The 25,097-nt window shown below is 26.8% G+C and overlaps 1 protein-coding gene across 2 annotated transcripts in view; it reads right to left on the reverse strand.

Moving 5' to 3' along the window:
- Positions 1-323: 323 nt before the first annotated feature.
- The window catches only part of LOC107438609 (uncharacterized), a 49,581-nt gene continuing 24,807 nt past the window's right edge, over positions 324-25,097 (reverse strand). For both annotated transcript variants that reach the window (XM_043040530.3, XM_071178658.2), the window contains exons 7-22: positions 24,985-25,095; positions 23,114-23,302; positions 20,543-20,722; positions 18,434-18,596; positions 16,833-17,011; positions 16,553-16,732; positions 15,956-16,083; positions 14,932-15,054; positions 12,809-12,911; positions 9,652-9,843; positions 9,288-9,326; positions 7,656-7,734; positions 5,835-5,923; positions 3,931-4,074; positions 3,703-3,811; positions 324-927 (exon numbers count right to left, since the gene is read on the reverse strand). In XM_043040530.3, coding sequence (XP_042896464.2) covers positions 857-927; positions 3,703-3,811; positions 3,931-4,074; positions 5,835-5,923; positions 7,656-7,734; positions 9,288-9,326; positions 9,652-9,843; positions 12,809-12,911; positions 14,932-15,054; positions 15,956-16,083; positions 16,553-16,732; positions 16,833-17,011; positions 18,434-18,596; positions 20,543-20,722; positions 23,114-23,302; positions 24,985-25,095 — 2,079 coding nt within the window. In that variant the 3' untranslated portion in view covers positions 324-856. The remainder of the gene's footprint in view (positions 928-3,702; positions 3,812-3,930; positions 4,075-5,834; positions 5,924-7,655; positions 7,735-9,287; positions 9,327-9,651; positions 9,844-12,808; positions 12,912-14,931; positions 15,055-15,955; positions 16,084-16,552; positions 16,733-16,832; positions 17,012-18,433; positions 18,597-20,542; positions 20,723-23,113; positions 23,303-24,984; positions 25,096-25,097) is intronic.

Here is a 25,097-nt window from a genome sequence, read left to right on the forward strand (position 1 = left end):
TGGTGTTTAAAGTCATAAGAGAATTTTGAAAACATTCATTTTGAAAGTTTTCATAAAGTTGGTTTTTTAAGAATGTAATTTAAGTTTGAAAACGATTTGTTTAAATATTCATACTTCAGGATTTTAAATTATAATAATAAAAAAAGTAATGGAATAAAAAAATACATTTCTCTCAAGCTGTAGAAAACGGAATGTTTTTAAAAATAATAGTTTGCACCTAAAAACATCAGTCAGTTACAAGAAGAAGTAGACAGCTAGTAAATTACATTTGAGTGACAAGTAGGTAGGAGCAATATGCGTACAAGTGGATAAAAAAACATACAAAATTATCTGTTTTAATGCATGTAAATATTTCTTAAATAATACAAATATATAATACATGATTATACAAAAAAGACAACATAATTATTAGATCATCATAATTTAATGAATCTTGAGAAATAATTTGGCTTTCCAACACAACTTTTTAATATTTGGTTAATTTTCAAAATACATTCTTTAAAGGTGTTCAATTTAACTGTTTACAGATTTATAAAGTTTTAGGCAAAAAATTATTATAAATAAATTAATTTAACTATTTTAATATTTCTTCACTTTTTAAATATTAATTAATACTGGCCATATAACAACTAATGAATCTAAAAAATATAAATAAAAAATAACACGTGCATCAAATAATAAATATCACCGACGTTCACCATTTAATAAAGTAAACCTTATACGACCTGTTCATTAAGAACCTTCTATAAATATAAAAAAGCATCCTTAAAAATATGTGTACAGACTTTCGATGGTCATATTTTTTATTATAAAGTGCAAACTAAACCCTATTCTCCTAATATCTGAACAAAATGTTTCAGGCAATTCCTGACCACCTATGAAGATAGCTCCCCCAACCACTGTTAGAAGAATCGTTAGTTTCAGCATCTAGAATATAAGATGAACAATTTTTAAAATTTTAATTTTTAAAATTAAAACTTATCATGCACACAACTATTGCAAACCCTACATTAAATATTTTATAAGTGGCGATTTCATTACAAAAAACAGTACAAATAAAATTTGATTTTGTCATTTTCATTTAGGAAGCCATTGCTAGCCTATTATCAATCAGTTTACAAGATAATATTTTTAAACAGTTTATTTTAAGGAAGGTATCAAGACTTAATTTATCAAATATATACATAACAAAAGAATAAAAATTTTGTTTCTACAGTTATTATAAATTGTAAATAAAGCAAACTATATTAAATCTTTAAAAAAAAATTTTTTTGTTGTTGAAGGTTATGATTAAATTTTAATTATTTGTGATTGTCAAGCCAGCACAAAAGATAAAGCTCAGTTTTGAAGTTCATTAACTAGAAGTTAATAATTATTTTACTTGAAAATATATGCCGTATCTAGTTTTTCCAAAAAAAAAAAAAAAAAAAAAAAAAAAAAGCAAACCAGTTTGACCCTCTTGAAACATAAGGACATATATATCCTAAGTAGACTGTTGGACTAAATAGAACCCATTTTAACATTAAATTCGCGTATTACAATCTTTTGAACTTCCATCCCTCTACTTAGGTGGTTGGCTGTATTTGCAAAACTGTCTTGACGACATAGCTTTGACAAAATCACATATTTGTGAAGATTCATGCATCATTTTATGTTAAAAAATAACTGAAATAAAGCTAAGAAATAGTGATATAAGTATTATTCTTTACATTGTTTTGATATAAGTATTATTCTTTACATTGTTTTGATATTATTATTGTTTTTAAACATAATTTGCCTGATTTTAAAAGTTTATCATAAGAAAACAAAAACAACTTTATGTTTACGACTTGGGATGAATACTTTGTCTATAGTACGAACTCCCCTAGCCATTTTTCTGGATCTGTGACAGTGATTATGGTTACGAGGAATAACTATTTCAAATAGGAGTGTGGTGTTACTATTAAGGACAGGTTTTGGCGTCAGAAAAGGAATAATTTACTTCAGCCTATTGTGTTACCCTTAGAGCTTAGAGATTGAAGAGAAATGAATATTCGCATCTGGAACATTGTTTAGAGCGTTCAACCTCTTTTTTAATCTCTTCTTTTATAAAAGTTTCCATTTCAGAAAAGTTTTTCAAAAAATTTATATTTTTATTAAGCTTTTTTTCCTTTGATTTTTCATCCTTTAACTTTTTTTTTCTCCGGCATAGATAACATGAACTGTTTCTATCTTGAGCAAAACTTTTATTTATTAACATTATATTAACAATTTAAAACTGAAGTAGATAAGTTTAAGCGTTTCACTTTTACCAGAAAATTCAACTAATAAAAAAAGTCAACTGCTTTAAAAAAATTTGTAAATTTAGAAATTAATCTATCTGAAAATCAATGAACATTCATGATAAATAGCGTAAATAGTCAGAAACAAGCGTGAAGTGAAAAACTAACAAACTTTCATTACCTTCCATTAATGTCAGAATATGTTAAATATTTTTTTCTTTTCTTTCAACTTAAAAATAGCAACCAATTGGGTAAAGAGTAAAATTTCAAGTAAAGAAAGAAATATCCATGCGCTCTCCTAAAAGTGTTCCTGAATCAGATTAAATAAGTCTGCTACTGGCAGCTGGAGTCAGCCAATCTGGTAAACTTCCTTTATAACCTATTATCGAAGCTCCCCTCTCTAAAATGCGCTATTCATGTTTCCCTAGCAACAGACAACCTAAGACTTTGAGGCAAGGAAAGTTCTTACTATAGGGAAACTATATATATCTCAGTAGTCAAGTTCCATTTGTAATTAGTCACTCAAAAAGGCTAAAGGGACATCAATGTCTCACGGCTTAACTGCAAAAAGTGAGTCCAGATTTTTAAAAAAAAACTTATTCGTAATGTTATGAATGGAAAAAAAAAACATTGTGCTGCAAAAAAAAATCTCTGTCTGAAAGGGTTAAGTATATATATATGTGTGTGTGTGACAAACGAAACAACCTCTGTAAGAGAAAACCAACAAAGACTAATAGATGTCGCTCCCTCCGTAATTAAACCGTTAGAACTATTTCGATGCAAAGGAAGAGGCAGTTGGAAATGTATAAGCAAACCTGTGTGGTTCAAAAACTGAGTCTGTGTGAATCGTGTATAAATGAGCTTTTGTTAAATATATATATATATATATGTGTGTGTGTGTGTGTAATATCTAAAATGAAGGTTCATATAATCTTTTCATCAGCCCACACGATTATATCGGCAAAAAAGAGTGCTTTCTAATATTATATCAATATAGCCAAAGCAAAATATATAGCACTCAAGCAATTTTACAAAAAAATTACAACAAATAAAGTAGAACACAATAAATAACAAATTTGTTATAATTTTTGTAAAAATTTTTTGACTGCTCCTCACACTATTGTACTGATATATTTTGCTTTGGCTATATTGATATAATATTAGAATGCACTCTTTTTTGCGGATATAATCGTGTGGGCTGATGAAAAGATTACATCTTTTATTTTCCGGATTTGCAGCTTATGCGCCATAAATGAAACTTATTGTTTTCCTTAATTTTCTACGTGTTTTTTTGTATTTATTTATTATGTTATATATATACAAAATCTTAGAAAGCATCTTATTAATATCAAAATAAAATTTTATACTCTTCTCTTTATATTTATTCAATTTAAAAACATTACAAAGAAGAAAGTGAAATAAAAAAAATAAAAGAACTTACCACCAGCAATATTTTTCAGTTGTTGCTGTTCGGATGGACTTAACTTTAACATTGTTGTCAAAACTGGTATTAGCATTGCCTTCTCAGCACTTGCCTGCAGAGTGGAAAACTGAAAAAATCAAAAAATAAAAATTTCCAAATATTAGCCACATGATCAACATTTAAAAAGAAAACTTTAAATATGAAGTGTATGAGTATATGAAGTCAAATATGAAATATATTTCATACTTTAATAAAAATGTTTTTTAAATATTCTAAATTTTCAGCATGTTCTTCCCTCTCTTTGTTTCTTTCCAATCGTCGGACTTCTTCTTTCAGAACACGTACTTGTTCACTCATGCGTAAATTCGTACTTTCACTTTCATTCAGAACCTGAAAGTATAAATATTATCACTAACTGATATAAAAATTAAATGTTAATAATAATATTAATAATAATATTAATATAAAATTAAATGTTAATAACTGATATAAAAATTAATGTAATAAATAAACAAAAGGAAAACAAGAGATTTTATATTTACATACAAATTATCATTTCTTAAATAGAAATGTAAATGATATATAATAACAACCACTAGATAAATGCTATGATTATAAAATCAGTCAGAATCATAAAATGAGAATCATTATAATATTAAAACATGTAAAAAGCACTCTTTTAAAAATTATAATAAATACTTATTGAAATCAAACTTTTAATTGTCAAATACATACTTGCAAACTTTTGGACTATTTGGATATTCGGTGAGGTAATAAATTTTCTAATTTAGCATTATAGAGTTAATAAAAGGAGTTGAGATTTAATTATTGAGTTAATAAATTAAATTTAGAATAATTTTTTCCACCACAATTTACAACTAACTTCATATATATATATAATTTTATACAATTATTCATATATACATATATATAATTGTGCTTAAAAGTTTTTAAGTTTGGGCAAAAATTAATTATGTGTAACATATATTGTTATTTGATAACTGCTTTAAATATTATAACTTCCAGCATGACAGTGACACAAATATACAATTTTTTTTGGTATAATTTCATAATTTAAATTTGAAGAAAAATAAATGTGTTATAGGAAGGTGAGAAATTCTAGCCACACATGAACAAAGTTGCAATTGTGGATTAAATTTTTTTAGAGAAATCAAAAGCTTTGGGAGGATTGAAACAGGAAATGGTATGGGGAAAAAACACAAATCCATGAAAACTACCGAATTAAGGAAAGGATTAAATGGATATATTCAATGAAATAAATCATATGATAGAATATCATCACTTACTACTAGTGGTTTTGACATGCAAAAATAAGTGAGGTAAAGTAAAAATAAATTAATTTTATAAAATTTAAAGCAACCTCAGATAGGTATTAAATTATAGTATTTATATAATAATATTTTAATTTTGAAGACCATTATTTTTTCTGGTTCATTTTAAATTAACGATTCAAACATATAATATAAGAAAGTTATAAATAACAGAACTATTCAATTTTTAGACCACTTTCATATTTTACAATTTTAAGGTTTATTACCCAATTTTTAAAATTAAAATTATGCTAAAAAGGAAATGAATTTTGTACATCTGAATATCATGTTAATTTTACAAGAGATTTAATTTAGACGTCTAATGCTTGTCACACCCAATATATGGATAGTGTTTTAATTTTCCTTTTTTTCATCAATGGCAACTGAAAAAATGAACAGAAAATACATTTACAAATTTATTCAGTTCACAAACTTAACTTTACGAAAAAAATAAGGCAAAAAGCTTAATTTTAAAATTTATTTTTAATAAGCTCTTAAATATTGATAACTGAGAATTTTTAAAGAATTAATAATAAATGCATCTGTTTTGAATCTTGTGTGAAAAACAATCAGGTTAGGATTTGTATCACTTCTTTCAATAAATATTTATTCTCCATAATTAACGAAACTTAAAAATTGGCAAGAATATGATAAAATTATAATGAATTATATTTTTATGAATTAATTTATTAATAATATAATTAATAATGTTATGAATTAACTAATATTATGAAATATGAAAATATTCTGTAAATAAATTATGCAAGCAAGATTTTCTTTTCTTATTTTCTAAAAAGAAAACATAGTTGGGCTGCTTACTTCACTAAGATGATCAATCTTCTTATTTGCAACATTTAAATCAGAAATAAGTTTTTCACAATCATTACATTGCATGAAGTTAATGGGAGCTATAAAATAAGAAAGTTTATAATTGAATATAAACGAAAAATTTAATTGAACAATAAAAATACACTAAACTTAGTAAAATGAAAAGTACAAATTAACAGTTCTAATATAGGGTTCTCACTCTAACTTATATTAAAATTCAAGGTCCTTTTAAGAACTTTTCAAATGTGTTTTTCATGGCTGTTAAAAATTTAGTTTGAAATCTTTAATAAATTAGTAAATCTTTAAATAACTTTTTTACTAAATTTTTATTTGTCTTGAATCAATATATAATTAAAGAAACAATTCAGAAAGCAAACTGAAACATTTAAACAAAAAGATTAATGGATGAATTTCCATTAAACATTAAAAAAAAGAAGATTTTTTTCTTCATTTAAAACACATAAATATCATAGGTTTTTCTCATTTCAGAAAAGTTGAAAGAAATACAACTAAATATTGACAATAAGAACTAAATCATATCTTAACAAGAAGAAAAAAAATTCATACAAGGTTTTTGGTTTAAATTAAGATCAATAATAAGAGTTTGGGTTTCAGTTTCCAATATATTGATTTTTAACATATAAGAATATTTTGGTTTTGCTTCAATCATTTTCAAAAGTTAATTATACTAAGAAAGGTAAGTAGTACAATTATAATATGCAAATTAAGTCTTTAGGCCCCCAAAATTAAGTCTTATTAAGGTAGTGAGTCCAATAAAAAAAACTGCATAGATAGTGCGGTTACGAGTTATTTTTATTGGTAAAACATTCAGGTACTTACTTTACAATTACATACATTCGGATAAAATTCATACATTTTATATAATATTAAATTGGCTTAAATTATTGTTTGGAAATATATTTAAGAGTAGTTTCATATCACATACACACATATATGTATTTTGTTCCATAAGCCACAACTTTACAAAAGATATTCCCTTTTGAACAAGTTTATCACAAAATAAATGAAAAATTACTTAACTAACATAATTAACCAACTATTTATCCATTTCTGAAATTATATCAATAAAAATTTGAAAGGAAAAAGTTTTCTTTCTCTTCTTTAAGAACGTTGTTGTTTTTTGACTTTCTAATATTTCAATAAACTTTCGGCTACAATATTGAAAAGAAAGTTTTTAACATTCAAAATCATGTTGATGAATAAAAGATTTTATCTACTTATAAAGTAATGTTCGAATAATTCAAGCAATGAAATTCAGGAATTAATTATAAAGTAATAAAAAGGGACAAGGACAACTAAAATCAAAAACTGGTTAATATTTATACAGGAAAGCAAATCTGCAAAATTTTTAAAATAAATAAATAAATAACAACAAACTCCTTGAGTGTATATAATAAATGAAATTTGAAACAAACAACATTCATTTCCTAAATGCAAAGAAGCAATAATATGTAATAGCTTTGACAGATAAAGATAGAACATAGGATATAACTCCCAAAAGCAATAAAATATTAAATGATCAAAGCGATATTTATCATTACAGGATTATCGATAAACAATAAGAAGAAGAATATCAAATAGAATAGAACATTTAAAAAAGTAAATTTATGTATGATGCTAAATTCTAAATAAGTATCATTTAACAGTTACTTTTTTTTAACATACTTTTTTAAGCATAAAAGCGAAATTTAAAAAGCTGTTAATATATTTTAATAAGCCAAAATCTATGAAAAATGTGCAATAGAAACATTTTATGACATGAATCAGAATATATATATAACATTTTATTACTTCCTGGTTCAAGAGATGTCTGCAATAACTTTTCAAAGGGCAAGAAACCAGAAGTTGGAATAGTACTCAAAGATAATGGCTAAAAAAAATATGTAAAGATTAATAAAGCAAATTTAACATGTAATAAACTTTCATTTAAAAAAAGGATTTTGAATACAAATTGCAAAATTAATTTGGATAGCAAAAAGCATTTATTCTATCAAAGATATTTGCAACTTTTTTCAAGGTTAAGATTTATAGTCATGAGATTATCCTATAAATGCATATAATACATAAAAATTTTATTGGTTAGGCAGCACTTTTGAAAACTTCTATAGATAAATGCACAAACAATAATATATTTTACACAAAACAAACTTATAAAACTTGATTAACAGAAAATGATTTAGTCCCTAAAAAATAAAGTTAAATAATGAATAGAAAAATGCATTGCCATTTATGAAATTATTTGTTCAAAAGTAAAACTAAACTCAGTGGCGGAACAGCCCATAGAGGGCCAAGGCATACTGTGCCCATTTCAGTTTTCTTGACCTTTGAGCTCTAAGGTGCAAGAGCAAATGTTCCGAGTAAACAAAAATGAAATTTTAAAACTTTTTTCTGCAACAAAAGTAAGATGTATTTTAATTATACAGTAGAGAGTGCTGATTATCCAAAAGAAGAGTTAGAGTATTGTTCAATTTCATGGAACCTTCAAGGATCACTTGTTTTTCACCAATTTTCTCAAAAACGTTTCTCTATTTTCAAAATATCTGAAAAGGTTGAAAAATGATTTCTTTTGACACTTGGGGATCTTTAACAGAATCTAACATTTTTTTCTCACACAGTTTCAATGTGGGTAATAGGTAGTTTCTAGCAAGGAAAGACGTTTCTCCTTTATTCAAGAATTGGAGTAGAAAATAAATTTAAAAAAAGGTTAAGACTTTAAAACACACTATCTCTTAATATTTTACAATAGGCATCACTATAATTGTCCTTCTAAAGCCTGAAAAAAATTTAAAAGAAAGTTACTCAGCATTCTCATAGCTTTTTCCTTCATAAAAGTTGTATAATTATACAAATTTGTTGTTACCCGGATGGGTTTTGGCCGCAATTGGTCCAGGTAATCGGTGCTCTACTCTAATTTGGAAAACAATTTAACAGGTAATAATTTCTATGCATAATTTTGTAGAAATTTTTTTTATTTATAAACGTTAAAACTTGGTCTTGATGGTTACGGATAATCGGCACACTACTGTATTTAAAACACAATTTGTTTACAGGAAAAGTTTGCATGCAGTATAAAATGCTAAAGTTAATCAATAATTGAATACTCAAATCTGACTTCAGAGTTTACCTACACTTTAGTGGGCATCAAAATTTGGTGAATAAGGCATTTTTCACCATGATCATTGTTAGAAAAAAAAATTACTTGATGAAAAAAACTTTAAAACCTCTTATAAACACCTCACACACTTTATAATCTCTACTGCTAATGCTGCCACCTGTGATTGGTTGTCACCCATTAGTTTCAAAAATAGGATGTGGTTACATAATTATGACTGGACATATGACAACTTTGTAATATAAAAAAACTGTTATTATAATAAAAAATGAATATGGCTATATAAAGAAACATAGAAAATGTTTAATTACATGAATAGGAGTGCTCACATCATCAGTACACTCTGAACCCTATAAAAATAAATAAATAAATAGAATATATTATTCATCTCAAATCAGTGAGTTTAAAACAAAAATGTGAAGAAAAAGATTTAAATATCATATTTATAGTAAAAAGTTAGTATACATTTATAACTATTTAGTAAGAGTAATTTACAATAAGACAACAAAAATTATAAATAAATATTTAAAAAAATTATATCTAAAAAAAAAAGAAACAAATTTAAGCATTACAGGAGCTTGGCAGTAACAACTTCAATTACATAAAAGAATTAAGGAAATTTTAAGAAATAAGATAAATTAAGAAAAGAAATAAGGAAATTGTTTTTATATGAACCTCTCCTTCTTGTCTCTCTTGAGAGAGAATATCAAATGGTAGTGGAGTTTCATTGCATGAAGATGCCGGTGTCCCATAGCTCTTTTGTTGATCTCTCTGTAGTCTGGAGATTTCAAGATCAGAAGATTCAAGCTGTTTTTGCAGTTCATTTATAGTATGCTTGTGTTCCTCACTCATTATTTTGATTTGTTTCTGGATTAAAAAGAAAAGAAGAAATATCAATATTTAAAACTGAATATATACATTCTAGATATGTATTTAATACTGTACTTTACAACAATTATGAGATAAAAGCAAAAAATTATAGGAAAACATCTCATAACAAAACAGAAACAATACGACCAAATTTTATTTAAAAATGATTTTAAAATTTGACAAAGCATAATCAAAACTTGATTAATACATAAAATTAATTTACACTCAATGTGCCTAATGTGAAAGGAACTTTAATAAATAAAAATAAATGTTAATTTTTTCAATCACAAATTAAACAAGTTGACCACCACAAACTGGTTGGCTAGCCTATATGTGTTAGTCTTGAATCTCCAAGAGTAGCAAACAAGTAACACATATTATCTACCACAATTTCTGCACAAAACAAGAGTGTATGAAAATCAATGTATTTGTTTTTAAATATGTATGTTAAATGTGACATTTACAGCTATGAAATTTGAGGTGAATATACAATAAACACAAGAATAATATGGAAAGGTAAGCTTCCATTTTAAAGAAAACACATCACTGCTTAAATAACTCAGTAGCTTTCATTGAATTTGTAAATTTAGAAGTGAAAACTAAATCCTGAAACTTAATTTTTAAGGAACATGGGAACTAGATATAATACAGACTCAGTCCAACACAGTTATCAGTATATTATCTGAAAGCTGCCTTTACAATCGAAAGGACTCGGGGCTCAGCTTATTATGAAGTTTTCGTATAATTTCAAACTAAACAAATATACAAAAATCAATTTGTAAATAAGTAATCTCAATAATGTATTTTATTTAGCCTCTCTTCTCTCAAACCTTACAAGTTTTGGCTATATGTGAATTTTTTTTTTTTTCTACCATAATAAATCTTTGGCTTGGGTTAAAAAAAATCTTACTGATCTCATTCTTGAACTTTAAAAAAAGAGTTTCCACTCATCACTAATGGAAATTCTTAGTGTTATAACCAGTATCATAATTTTAAAAAAATCATTAATAAAGCTGCTAAATCACTATGTAAATCAAACTATTCATAGAAATATTTTAATTATCATCATCATCATAGTTGGCCAGACAGCTCAATGTGGGCCAATGCCATCCTCTGAAGATTTCTCCGTATTTACTTCTGATTTATCTTTGATCTCTAATTCTTTAATTCTGCCTTACCTGCTTTCTTGTTCCAGTTGGTCTAAAAAGCAATATCTTCTTTATTGTATTGTCATCGCACATTCGAATCACGTGGGTCATCCAATTCATTTTTATGTATTTAATAAAATCAGGGTTTTTATAAATCTTGTACAGTTCAAAGTTAAACCATATGCCCAGCCCCCAACCTGGAGGACCAGTCTCCTGATATAATCCCCAGGGGCAGGGTGCGTGGTTATACTTCCAGACACTGGGTACTAATTTTAGTAGCCTTTTATGATATGCATGAGCTGCTTTGGGAATATAGGTGATTTTTTGAGTATAACCATAACATACTTGTTTTTGATAAAAAAAAGATTTATAGGTTCATTTAATTACAGAAAATACTTATAAGAAAATACTTTCTAATCTTCAAGATATGTTTCTCCCTAGTCAACTTCATTTTTTCACAACCTTTAGGAGAGATTTATTATAAATGGGGAAAATTGCAGAATTTTATCAAACTCCCCTAGTATACCTAGTAATACAAAAATGTTCAGTAAAATTTTTCTTGACCTGTTGCCATGAAAAAAAAATTTATTCTTTAACAAAGTTAGCAATTGCATTGTTTACCTATTGTTGTTAAACCTTGCATTGATTACTTAAGTCAAAAGAAATAACTCAAATTAGATTATGATACTGATGACAGTTAGCATTTTGGATAAATAGACAAAGGGATTTGGATAAATGCATCTATAACGTGATTCATATTCATGGAATTTAAAAATATGATATTCCGATTTGTACTTGCATATTTAAAAAATCAATATCGCAATTCGAATGCATCCATTTCTAAAATCCAATTTCGTGATTCATATTCAAAAGAGTTTAAATTCAATGTCGCGATTTGCATTCATGCATTTTTAGAATCCAATATTGTGACTCATATTTACCCTTTGTAATATCAACCACTAATTTTCGTATTCATACTGTAAGGTTTGTATGCTAACAGTATGAACCACCTAACAGTTTAAATTCAATGTCGCGATTTGCATTCATGCAGTTTTAGAATCCAATATTGTGACTCAGATTTACCCTTTGTAATATCAACCACCTATTTTTGTATACATACTGTAAGGTTTGACACCTCAATATGGCCCTACGAGATAGCAACAAAAACATAAGAATTGAATAATAGAGGAGATGGGGAGGATCGGAATGTTTTGGAGGTAGCGGAGCGGTTTTTGAATGATGTAATTTACTATTATTTCTTTATATTTTTGTTTCTTGTTTGTGATGTGGCATAAGTATGTGGAATAACCAAATTTGTTTTCTGCGACGGAAAGTTTAGTGTGAAATCTATTTTACATTATGGAAATTTGAAAAAGAACCTGCAAGTTTAGTTCATAAACAATTCAAAAGCTATGTATCGCAATTCGTATTCAAGCGATTTAAAAATTCAACATCACAAATTGAACTGTATTTTTACATTTCAGAAATCCAATCTCGCGAATCATATTTGCATGATTTCAAAATCCAATATTACGATTCTCATAAGAAATAAGTTTTCTCTTAAATTAGTCACTATCAAGGTGTGATATTCTTCATTGGTTGGTAATTTAATTTTAAATCTCAGTTTAAAAAATTACGCTAAATATGAAACATAAATGACATATAAATATTTTTCGCATATAAAATTTACAGGCTTTTTTACTCTGAGTCACTATTACCCCTCACATAATTAGAAAATTAAAAACATAGATAAGGTTATGTAAACATTTTTTTCTTCAAATTTATTCTTAAAAGAAATAAAATGATTATATTACCTTATAAGTTGAAACTAACATTTCATTTTGAAGTAAATGTTGAGAAGATAAATTTTCTTGTGCTATTCGCAATTGATTCTTTTCAGTATTCAATTGTTCCAATCTAATAAATAGAGAATCTTGAATATTAGTGAAATAATATAAAATTTAAACTCAAAAGCAGGCTGACATTAATAGGAAAGATAAAGAGTTCAGGAAAAAACAACATCAGAATATTTTTTTAAAAAAGCTGCCCGAGAGCAATGCTATCTGTATTGCTCTCGAACAGCTTTTTTGTTTTATTGAGTCTTTTTCAAATGTAGTTATCCTTTCAGACTCGAAGGCGGTGCTTTGCTCGATTGAATCTATGTATTGCCCTTCCACTTGCGACGTTCTAAAATGTCAGGATGCGATACATAAACTCCACCAATTTGGTAAAACTGCAGCCCTACAATGGATTCCCGGGCACTGTGATATTGCAGGAAATGAGAGGGCTAATGTTTTGGCAAAGCGAGGCACAAGAATTCTCCAGGCTCTTAGCAGCCCAGTCCCCTTTTCAACTTTAAAAAGGATTGTTAGATCAAAACACAATGGGGATTTCCATCACCAATTATCAGAAAGGGTAAAAACCAAAGTGTGGAGAGATCTTCGACAGAACACCATTCCACTTTTACTTTCTTGTTTTGTTCCTATGTTTTTGCTTTTTAACATGTCAATTCATCTCTACCATTTGAAATTAATAAATAAATATTTTTTTTAATATAAAAACATTTCTTTTTATATATAGCATTTGTACCACTATGTGGAAAACAAGAGTTATACATCAGCAAAAATTTTTCTACATAAAAGTTTACATTTGAAAGAGGAGACTAACACTCAAATATCTTAATTCAATTAAATTTTGAGTTAAAACTGATATAAAATATTTCATGATTTCAGTTCCTGGTATTTAGTTATATCATGTCACACCTGTGATAAAAAAAAGACACATATCATTGTGATCTTAGTGGCCACAATGAAGTTTTGTTAGTAGATGTTTGGTACTAAAGCTTTGACATTTCTTTGAAAAACAGGAGTGGGGGTATCTAAATTGGAGGGCTTTCAATATGGCCCTCACAAAATTTTTTATAAGGTATTAAAATTTTTACAATTTAAAAACAATTGAAAATTTGAAATTTCTGCATGTGTTAAACTGTGAGAGGAAAAAAATTGATTCCATAAGAAAGACGTATTTACATCATTGGTTAACCTAAGAGTCTTTTGAGATGGTTTCAGATTTAAAACATTGGAGAGATAAGTACTAAAATTTATTAATAAAAATAAATGTTTCCTAGATGTGTTCCTCACTGATGAAACCAAAATATTAAAGTCTTCAATAATAAGTTTCTTTGCATTATTTGTTTATCTTTAACAATGAAACATTTACCTTGGATATGTCTTAAAAATGAATGAAAATGGTTGGTATTTTAATTTAAAAATTTGTTAGTACAATATATGCATAAATATATAGGCAATAAATGAATTTTTATTAAGAGAAATAAACAGAAAGTTTAAGAATGGTCACCTCTTCCACAATATTACAACACTAATACTTCAATGTATTTGATTCGTTAAAATAACACCAGTCTTGTATTTGTTATAAGACAAATATTTAATTAGTTTCTTTTTAAATGCATTGTTGACAGTAAGACCAACCCTTTATAAGAACAAAAGAAATGGGCCACACACTTAATTTTTGTGAATGTCATACAAAAATAATTAACAATTTTATCAACATTTTAATGTATTATAATTAATTTCAATACACAATAATAAACCTCAAATTGTCATTTACCCCATGACTCATCACACAAAAAAAAATGAAATTTAATCTTCAGATTTTTGAGATATATTTGTATTAAGATTTCAGTTATTATTCGCTATAGTTTATCAATAAACAATTAAATAAAAAAATTTTCAGTTGAAAAGGAAAATACCAATATACCAAATACATTATTCCAAATGTACATATTTTTGATAATAATTTTAAAAATATGAAAATCCAAAGTTTATAAATTGGCGATAACAAATCTTTTTAAATAAGTGCAACATAAATTTACTGATCCTTCTTTTATGAATGAAATTTAAAATCCTTCATAAAATACCTAGAATGCCATTCAGAGTCCTTTTTTGCTTTTTCATCCATAGCTTTATTATACCTCTGTAAAAGATTTTCATATTCTTCTTGTAGAGTCTCATGCTCTAGTGACACAGCAGTTAATTTTTCACTAAAATAATTAAAAGATTCAGAAGACAAATTATATAAACAAAAATTATATATTACTGTTTATGTAGATTAGATCTATATCACACAACATTTTTAATAAATATATTTTTGAAACATTTATTCCTTACTTAATTTTTATTATTTTTAGAAATTTAAAATTTTTGTTTAAAAATTGTCTGTTACAGATGTGACATACTGTGTTACATCTACAACAGCCAGTTTTTAAATTTTTTTAATACAAATATAAATTACTAAAAATTAGAGTAAGTGTAAATGCTGACTCAAAGAGTCATTTTAATAAAAACTATTGAAATTTTTTGATTCCTCTTTTAAACTGAGTTACGTGTTTTTAAAGTCGGCAAATATGATACTTGTAACTTGTGGAATTGCCCCATGGTCATATTTCTTTCCCATAGTATTGAAAGAAGATTTTTTTAAGTGTATTAAATAAGCAATGACTATTTAAGACTAATTGCTAGGCATGAAAGTTATAAAAAAAGTTTAGAAGTTCATCAGATATAAGAAATAAATATTTTTGCTCAAAGGGCACAAAACACAGAAGTATTGATCTCACCAATGCAGTGTAAGTATCCATATAAAAATTAATGGCCAGATAAAATTTGCTGTGAAAACAGAGGGAGTTCACAGGAATGAGCAACAAAAACAGGGACTTCCATGTTAAAAAATTAATAAGAAATATTTTTCTATTTAAGATGGATATAATTAACCTAAATATAAATTTTACACTTCATACTATCAGGCTTTTTATAACTATTTCTTATTTTCTTTTTCTAATGAAGCAGTATACAAAAAAAAGCTCAAAATGTGCTGCTGTATTATGCAAGAGGAAAAAAAAAAAAGAAAAAAATATGTATACACTGAATGGAAATTTTAATCCTTACTTTAGATCCTTCACTTGTATTTTTAGTTTGTCTACTATTGTCTCAAGCTTTTCTTTCAGATCAGAGTCAATGGGTGAAACTGATGGAGTTCCCGATTTTTGTTGTCTTAACACGCTATGAACTCGAACCTACAAGATGTTGAATAATGGAAATTTAATAGGTAAATAAGAGAAACACATTATATTCATCTGAAAATAAGCACACTTAACAACTAGTTAGTCTGTTCAGCGAATCAGTATCGAGAGTTCTTACAGTTATATATTATTTTTCTTATCTACGAAAATTTTAAAAATAGTTAAATTCCTTAGGGGAAATTTTTATCAATATCTATAAGGAGTATAATCTGGTTTAAAACTAAATTAAAAGATTCCTTGTCAGATTTATAATTCTTTTATAAATTCGCAATTTTTTAAAAAAAATTTCCTTAATCTCATCAAATAAATTATAGCTGTCACAATAGTGAGGTAAAAAAGACACCAAAAAATTAACTATTCCAGAAGAAAGGAAAACTTTTGAAAGACATGTAGATTTAACAAAAGCAGTCATATAAATTCATTTTTTTATTTTATAATTAATTGACAATGAGTAATTAATGACCTTATAATTTTCAAATTCTTGTTTGATAGCTTCAACTTCTCTGTCAGAAGAAATTTTGTCCTGTTGGTGAATAGCAATTTTGGATTCAAGGGAGCGTACAATTCGTTGATTATTTTCTGATGATGTTTTGAGCATTTCTTTTAAATGCTGAATTTCGGAAGATGACTCAGATAACTGTAACTGAAGAAAAAGCATTTTTAAATAAATAATTAAGATACACAAAAAGTACTCAGGTATATAAATTTAAAAAAAAAAAAAAAAAAAACACTTAAAGCATTACTTTATAATTTTCTTCTTGCTGCATTATTATTTCTAATTGTAATTGCAGAGAAGAAACCTTAGCTAATAAATCAGTTTCCAATTCTTTTGCGACAAACAATTCAGCTTTAGTTCTATCAAGAACATCCTTAAGATTAGCAGCTCTCTTCTCTTGAGTTTCCTTCAATGTTTCTGTACTTTCTATAAATAATCATTTAAAGTTAGTCTTGCTTATATATTCAAAGTAGTCTCATAATTAGAATTCTAAAATATTTTTGAGTGAAAATAAAGTTTAGCGATGCAAAAATAGTATTTCCTTCACTAAAATTGTTTCACAAAGAAGTTTTTTGTAATAAATATGCCATACTCAATTCTTGACACTTTATGAGTATAATTTTATACGTAAGCATGAATATCATATTCACCATTTTTACCAAAATTCATTTGCATGAAATAAAGATTACGTCTGCCAGCTTATTTAATCTAAACAAAATGACCCTCCACAGATGGAAGAATGCCAACCTTTGCTCTAAGTGATCAAACCAAATGGAGTCATAAACAAAGTTTGATGTAAAAATAAAAGAGGGAAAAAGAACTGAAAAGGAGGTAAAAACTATAAGGGCAGAGTTGCAGAACCTGTATTTATCTGAAAAAGGTAAAGGTAAACGCTCTAAATGGGAGTAGCACATTCCAAATTTTATGTTTTTGGATGAAAAACTCACACAAAAAAATCCCTTTCACGCACTTTTAATCCTTACCTCAGTGAAATAGTTTAACAAATAAGTTTTTGGTTATAAATATGCCTTACTCAATTCTTATATCTTATGAGTATAATTTGATATGAAAGCATGAATTAATTTCTTAAAATTTATTTGTATGAAATAGACTGTGGCTGGCTGGCAGCCTATGTAAATCAGACGACATAACCCTCAATGGATTGTCAACCTTTGCTCTAAGCGACCAAACCAAATGGAGTCATAAATAGAGTTTGGTGTAAAAAAAATAATAAAAAATACAAGAACTAAATCTCATAATAAACGAAGGTAAAAACTATAAGAGCAGAGTTACAGAGCCTCTATTTATCTGAAAAAAATAAACTTTTGAAATCAGAGCAACATCTTCCATATTTAATGTTTTTGGAGGAAAAACGCGCAAAAAAATCACTTTCAGGCATTTTAAAATTTTATTTGCAATATATTTATGTATGAATTCTGTTTTAAAAAAGTTTCTCATTATGAGGAAAATTCTAATTAATTTAGTTTAAAATTTAGGAAAATTGCTGGAAATGCAGTAATTCCTTTTTAAGTTTGTGCTCTTATGTTATCACCTTAAACATTAGATACAGAAGTGTCAGGATGGGAGGTCACTGTGAACTTCCAAATATTTCTCTTATTCGGCAAATTATTTTCCCTTATTTTATTTGGAGAACACAGAAGAAAATATGAACAACGCATCTTATTTTGTATACATTTCTAATTTAGTTTGAGTGATTGAACTTCAAAACTCCAAGGACCAGGAGCAATAAATAGTAGACAGTGCAGCCGTTAATGTGATTAAAATAAAATATAAATAATATCAAGTTTGCAGCACCTCTAATTAGATATTAAGCATCTAAAATCTCACTTATTTCTTCCTGCAGGCTTTCACATTTTTCAATTTCAGAACTCAAGTTTTGTTTGAGATCAGCAATTTCTATTTCCTTGGCAGATAGCTTGCTATTTAACTCAGAAACACTGCGTTCATAATCAGCCATTTCTAAATCTAAAAGCGTTTTCTTTGATTCATCCTGGAGAAATTGAACATAATTAATGCAAGGCATATGAGGATATAGTGGTATATGAACAATGATTATAATAAAAACAAATAGATTAACTAACAATGTTAAGTTTATTATACTTAGGTAGAGTTTTTTTTGGAAAAAGTTAATATAAATATTTGGTGAAAGAAATAATGGAAAAAAATTAAAAAGAATTAAAAATAAATTACATTTACATAAAGTTTGTATAGGAAACACACATGAAAAAAAAGAGGAATTTTGAAATACAGTGCAGAACCTCTTATCCGGAAATCAGAAAACCGGAAAATCAGATAACTGGAATGAAATTCGGAACCGGAAATTAATTTTCTTCCATTAAGAAAAATTTGTTTTTTCTTGCAAGATTTTGAGCCCATTTTGTTATTTAGAGCGTACGGCGTATCGAGTTGACGAAAGAACTGATTTAGAGGACGGATCAAAAACCGTTTGTAGACGAATATCACACAAGCACAAATAGCTTATATATGTTATTAATGTTAATAATAACAATAATAACATATATAAGCCTGTAAATAATTTTTATTTCATAATTTCTTTCCTTATTTAACCTTAAGTGTATTATTATTTATCATTTTTTATTATTTCTAAAACTATTTCAAAATTATTTTTTAGTTTCGTTTTATAAACATTAAAAAAACGGCATTTTGTAGCGATTCAGAAAACCGGAAAAATCAGTTATCCGGAATCGCGATGGTCCCGATCATTCCCGATAATCGGTTCTCTACTGTATTAAAAAAATATGGATACAATATAAATAAAAACAGAAACTATGGAGAGACTGATTTTACACTCCATAAAAACAAGGATAATTCCTAGTTTTTAATTTAGTAAAAGGGTAAATATTCATATAAAGATATAAAATATCTTTTCACTTATTGTTCTCCATTTTTAGAATATTAAAATAAATATAATTTAAACACAATAATTATCTACCTTTTGTAAAATAAAATAGCAGCAATTATCACTTTAGTTGTCAAAATACTACAATACTATTAAATTAAATATTGTAAATTTACAAACAAATTTGAGATTCCTCACACAAAGCTAAACATTGGTGTCTTTTGCACAACAAATAAAAGAAAGGCTACAACCCGGTAGTAGAAACTCTTCATCCCGGCAGCAGGCGCTGAAGATCAGTACAGCAGTTGCTGAAAATTTTTCATCTAAGTAATCTTTTTATTTTTTGAAAGCAAATAAAGAAATAGGGTTAAAATTGCTCAGACTTCCTTTTAATGTATCTCTTAACTTGTTACAAAAGTCGCAGACAAATTTAGATTTATGAAGATATTGCTGCAGATTCAATCCATAAATTCTGTTAAGGAGAGCTATCCCATATTTTTTTATCGAAAAATAATTAAGCATAATTAAGTTTAACAATTTTCAAAATACTTTAGAATCATAGAAATATGATTTTATCTTTCATTTGGAAATGTTATATTCGGTAATTAAAAATATAAATTAGTAACAGATTTGTCATCATAAGGAATTCGAGTCATATTTTGAATGGTTGAAAAAATATTTTCTTTCCTCTCTTTAATCATAAATAATTTTTCAAACCAATTAAAAAAAACTGAAATATTTCGATTAGATTTAAAAATTAAATTCTTTATATTCCTTTATTTAAAGATAAGAAGTCAAAGTGTGTGTGTGGAATTCAGTAAAAAAATACTAATAATTTTTCATAAGTGGCAAAATTTCATGTTTTAAGAAATAAAAATGTTTTATCATTCTCAAAATAAAGACACTGAGGCACATACTCTGCAAAGCTCATTCAAAATAAGCTACTATTTTTGGCTAAATGCTAAAAAAAATTTTATAGCTAAGTTTTTAAACATAATATGAAACAATCAATTATTAATATATTTTTTTTTTTAAAGTATTTCAACTTAAACAAAAAATTTCAAATGTATGCCTACTTTTAGAGCTTGTGACAGCTGATCTTTTAAATTATTATTTTCGGTGGTCATCACTTTTATGGTTTCAAGGTTTCCTTCAATCACAGAATCTAACTCTCGTATTTTGGTCATTTTTTCTTCATTTTTGCTTTCAGCAACAATAAGTTTCCCTTCTAATTCAAGGCATAATTTCTGAACCTCCTAAAAATTAAATTCTCATTGAAATTTAAATATAAATCACAACATTTAATACAGAATAACATTCAGACATTTTCACAAGAAACATAAAAAAGTTAATAACGGTAGGTTGATTATAATTTTTTTCAAAAGTTTAAGTTGGCTGCTTTCCTAATTATTCTACAAGTGCATTTGAAAAATAGTGTATTAGAAAAGTATTATAGGGCTTAATATTAGGAAACCAAATAACTCCATTGAGAACAGTTTATTGCATCTCATCCATACAATATTTAACTTGATTTAACAGCTTTACAAACTTTTTATTTTAAAGTTTATACATAAACCTAAAATAGAACTTAAATGAGTTTCTTTAAACTTAATCACAAGAGCTGGTATTTTTCATCAATCTTTAAATGCATAATTAATATAATAAAAGAGAAATTGTGAAATAGTTACATAAAACATGTTCCAATGAATTAAATTGTTCTAACCCTGATTCAGTTCCATATTTTGCAAAATGTCTTAAAGATGATTGGTACCCCGAGATAACATCTGCCACCAAGTGAATTCAAAAGTAACTTAACAGAATATATATACATAGTACTTTTTTGTACTATATTATCCAAAAAAATATTTTACAACATTAAAAGTGTTTATAAAAAGATCTATAAGAATAATTTTAAAAAAGGAACAATAAAGCTAGATAATTTGGTATTCAACAGCTCAAAGTATGATGACAACTAACAATCTTGCATTTTTCACAACTTGTTACAGTTGCAAGAATAACGGCTATGTACTGAATAAACAGATATATAGCTGGAATTTTTTAAAGACTGAGAATACTTCAACTTTTTAAAAGATTGAAATTTATTTTGGAAGAGTGAAATAAGTGTATAGTAAAAACAATTAGAAAACAATAGCAAATTTTTAAGGATGAAATAGAAGATGGCAAAGAGATTAGTACTAATTTTGACTTTCCAAATTTAGCATATTTGACTGTACACATAAAAACAAAGCCTTGATTCATAATACTCCCACTTCTCATGAAGTTGGTAAACTAAAATTTGGAACATGTGTTTTTTATAACATAAATAGAAAAGCTAAGAAGTTTTATTTTGTAATTATTCGGGTAATTACCCCCATTGAAAGTTAATGGTAAATAAAAATTTATCACAAAGATAGAAGTTACAAATTTAATTTAGCCAACAATTTTACAGAGTTACAGAATTACCAAATTAGAAATCACGAACAACATTTTAGGTATGTTTTAAAAATTCATGTCCTTGGTCAGGTATTCAAGATAAAGTTTACTATATCATACTGCAATTGACCATAGTAATGCAATTGTTATAGCTAACATTGTTATAATGAGAAAATGCACTAATCTTATCTGTTGGTATTCTGAGCAAAGAAAAAAAATCCTGTTATTTTTGGTGTGTCATAAGTTTTTTGCTAAATTTTTAAAATACAAAGTGTAAAAATACATTTGACTACTTTTTTTTGGAGTATTTACACTTTTCAATCTATAAAATACACTTATAGAGGAAGAGAAACAGGGGTGTAGCTAGTAGGAGGCAAAAGGGGACATCTATTTTTGGACGCAACCTTAGAGGGTGCCAAATTCATAAAAATAAATATGAAAGAATTCCAAAACAAAATATACAACTATAATTTTTTAAATATCCCCAGTTGTATTTGCTATCTACGAGCTCCATAACTTCAGCAAGTTTTTATCAGATTTACCTAAATATTGTTCATTATTCATGAGGTAGTTTGGTTGAGGTGGTTTGGTTTCATGCCTTAGATTAAACCCTGATTATTCAACCAATCAAAAACAACGCGCGATAAAAAACATTTATATAGAAACGACCTTATTAACATACCTTTTATACAGAATTGAATGAAAATAAATGAAGATATCCAGTTATATAGTTTAAAAAGGCATTTTTTAAAGGCTCAAAATCCAAAATCTTATTTAATTTAAAAATTAACAATATAATGCCAGGTGTGGCGGATTTTAGTTTTTACACAATCTTAAACTCAAAACCGTAAAATAGTGCCGAAAAGTCCCCTTTGTCTGGCGCAAAAACTGAGTTTGTCTCTGGGCTAGCTATTCCTGTCATAGGAAACAAATATTTGAAAAATAAGTACACAAAGGTTTTAAAAACAACAACACAATAATGTATTCAATTATTAAATTTTTACCTTATATTTAATAACTATTGTGTATGTTGAATGACTAATAACACAGGTATTGGTTGTTTAGTATCTATCTGTATATTTTTAGCAAAATGAGCAGTTAAAGCTTTAAAAAAACGTGTTTTGAAGAAAAGAAATGATGGCTTTAGATGAATAAATATAAATAAAGGTATGAACAATGATAAAATTATGTAACTAAGATAAACAATAAATTACTTCTTTGCAGGAAGTAGATGCATCAAGCATTTCTTTAGAATTTGCAATTTGAAGATCCTTTTCTAAAATCTTTTCCTTCAGAGCATTTAATTCCAATAGGGTGGCTGAAAAATCTTCTTGAAATTTTTTCATGTTTTCCTTTTGAAGTTCAAATTCATCTTGAGTTTTATCGAACTCAATTTGTAGGCTCTGAAGTAAATGAGTAAAAAAACAGTGAATCGAAAGAAATAATTTTTACTGAACAAAATACTTACAATAACTTCAATACTTAGGCATTCAATACATAACAATCAAAATTAGGAAAAGTCAATTTAACTACAAATTATACTGATTTATATAGTATTGAGCTCTGAATAAGAAATTAAGTAAAATTGAAATTAAAAAAAAAAAATGGATACAACAATTCAAATTTCATATGATTTATCAATAAACTGATAATAGACAGATAATTAGAGTAAACATCTAACCACAGAAAAAATCCCTAACTATTTGGTTGCCATTGGTAATGACAACATTAAATTGAATCTCTTTTATTATAATTCAGTTTTTGTTCTGTACTTTAACTTTGAAACTGCTAAAAAACGAAAATTAATGGCCTTATAAACACGAACATGCTAAGACGGGTAGGCAAACTTTTTCGGTTGAGGGCAAAAAAAAACAAGAAAAAAAAGTTTGATGGACCAAGGGAAAACTTCTAAAATAAAAAAATTATATACATGTTTTAATTTAAATATTTAATGAGATGAATGAAATTGCGATTTAATTTTTAAATGTTCCTTACATTGAGGTTCCAAGTGAGATGTATTTATTTTAAGGAACAAGGTCAAATGTTTGTCTACTTCTGAAATGATATTTTCTAAGGTTCATAGTTGAAAACACTTGTTCACATAAATAAGATGAAGCAAACATAGCACTGATTTTCTAGGCATGAAATATTAAATTTGAGAAACTAGCTTTTGGGAATAATTTGTAAAACTCAAACTTTGACATACTACTTAGAAACAACTGCTTCAAATGGCGCCAATCTACGGCTATTCTATAAAGAACTTCTGCTTTCAACATTTTACCAATTGAAGCTGTCTATGCAAGCTATTTTCATCAATTTATGTTTTGCAGAACAAAAACAGAGAAAATAAAAGGTCATCAGTACTTTGTTAAATAGCTTTAAACTAAGTGCCACAAATTGACAAGTTAAAATTCTATCTGCGGGCCGGATAAAACCTTCTGGTGGGTCACAGTTAGCCCGCGAGCCGTAGTTTGCCCATCCCTGTGCTAAGACAATAATTTAAAATAATGTTCAAAACTTTATTGTACATAAATAGTACACAGTTTTTATTACAATGCAAATGTTTATTCCTTGTTTTCATCAACTTTCTTCTCACAAAGTAAAGTTAAATGTACAATTTGAGATAATATTTCAGAATCAGTTTTTATAACTTTTCAGCAGTAAATATTTTTGCTTTTGAAAACCATAAAAAATTCAAAAGTTTTAACTTTTTATATTTCTGATTTTTGTTTTGTTTCCTTTTTGAATTTGTTGTTTTCTGCATTCAACACATGACTCAGTTGAAAAATGTATTAAAATTGAAACTAAAATGTTCATTGGTTTTTAATAACATCACCAAAAAATGTGCTCACAAAGAGAAAATAAAATAAACAGACAACCTAGCAAATAAAACTGAAGAAGCTGCATAAATAAATGATAAAAAAAACTTAATCCTCGAGAGAATGAAACATTCAATGTATGAAAAATTATTACCAGAACTCGCTAGCTTCAGAGCCAACAAATCATGCAATGACCAAATTGCTTTACAGAACAATATAAGATTAATTTTATCTAAATATAAAAATTAAGTAAAAACAATTTCTACCTGGTAGTTTTGCATACATTGATATTGTTCGTTTGAAGACTTTTCTAATTCTTTGCGAGCAACAGTTAAATCTTTTAGTATCCTTTCCTTTTCAATTGAAATTTCCCTTATCT

The sequence above is a fragment of the Parasteatoda tepidariorum genome, chromosome 6 (assembly GCF_982258835.1).
Source record: "Parasteatoda tepidariorum strain Cologne lab strain chromosome 6, Ptep-v5.0, whole genome shotgun sequence".
NCBI classification, from domain to species: Eukaryota; Metazoa; Arthropoda; class Arachnida; order Araneae; family Theridiidae; genus Parasteatoda; species Parasteatoda tepidariorum.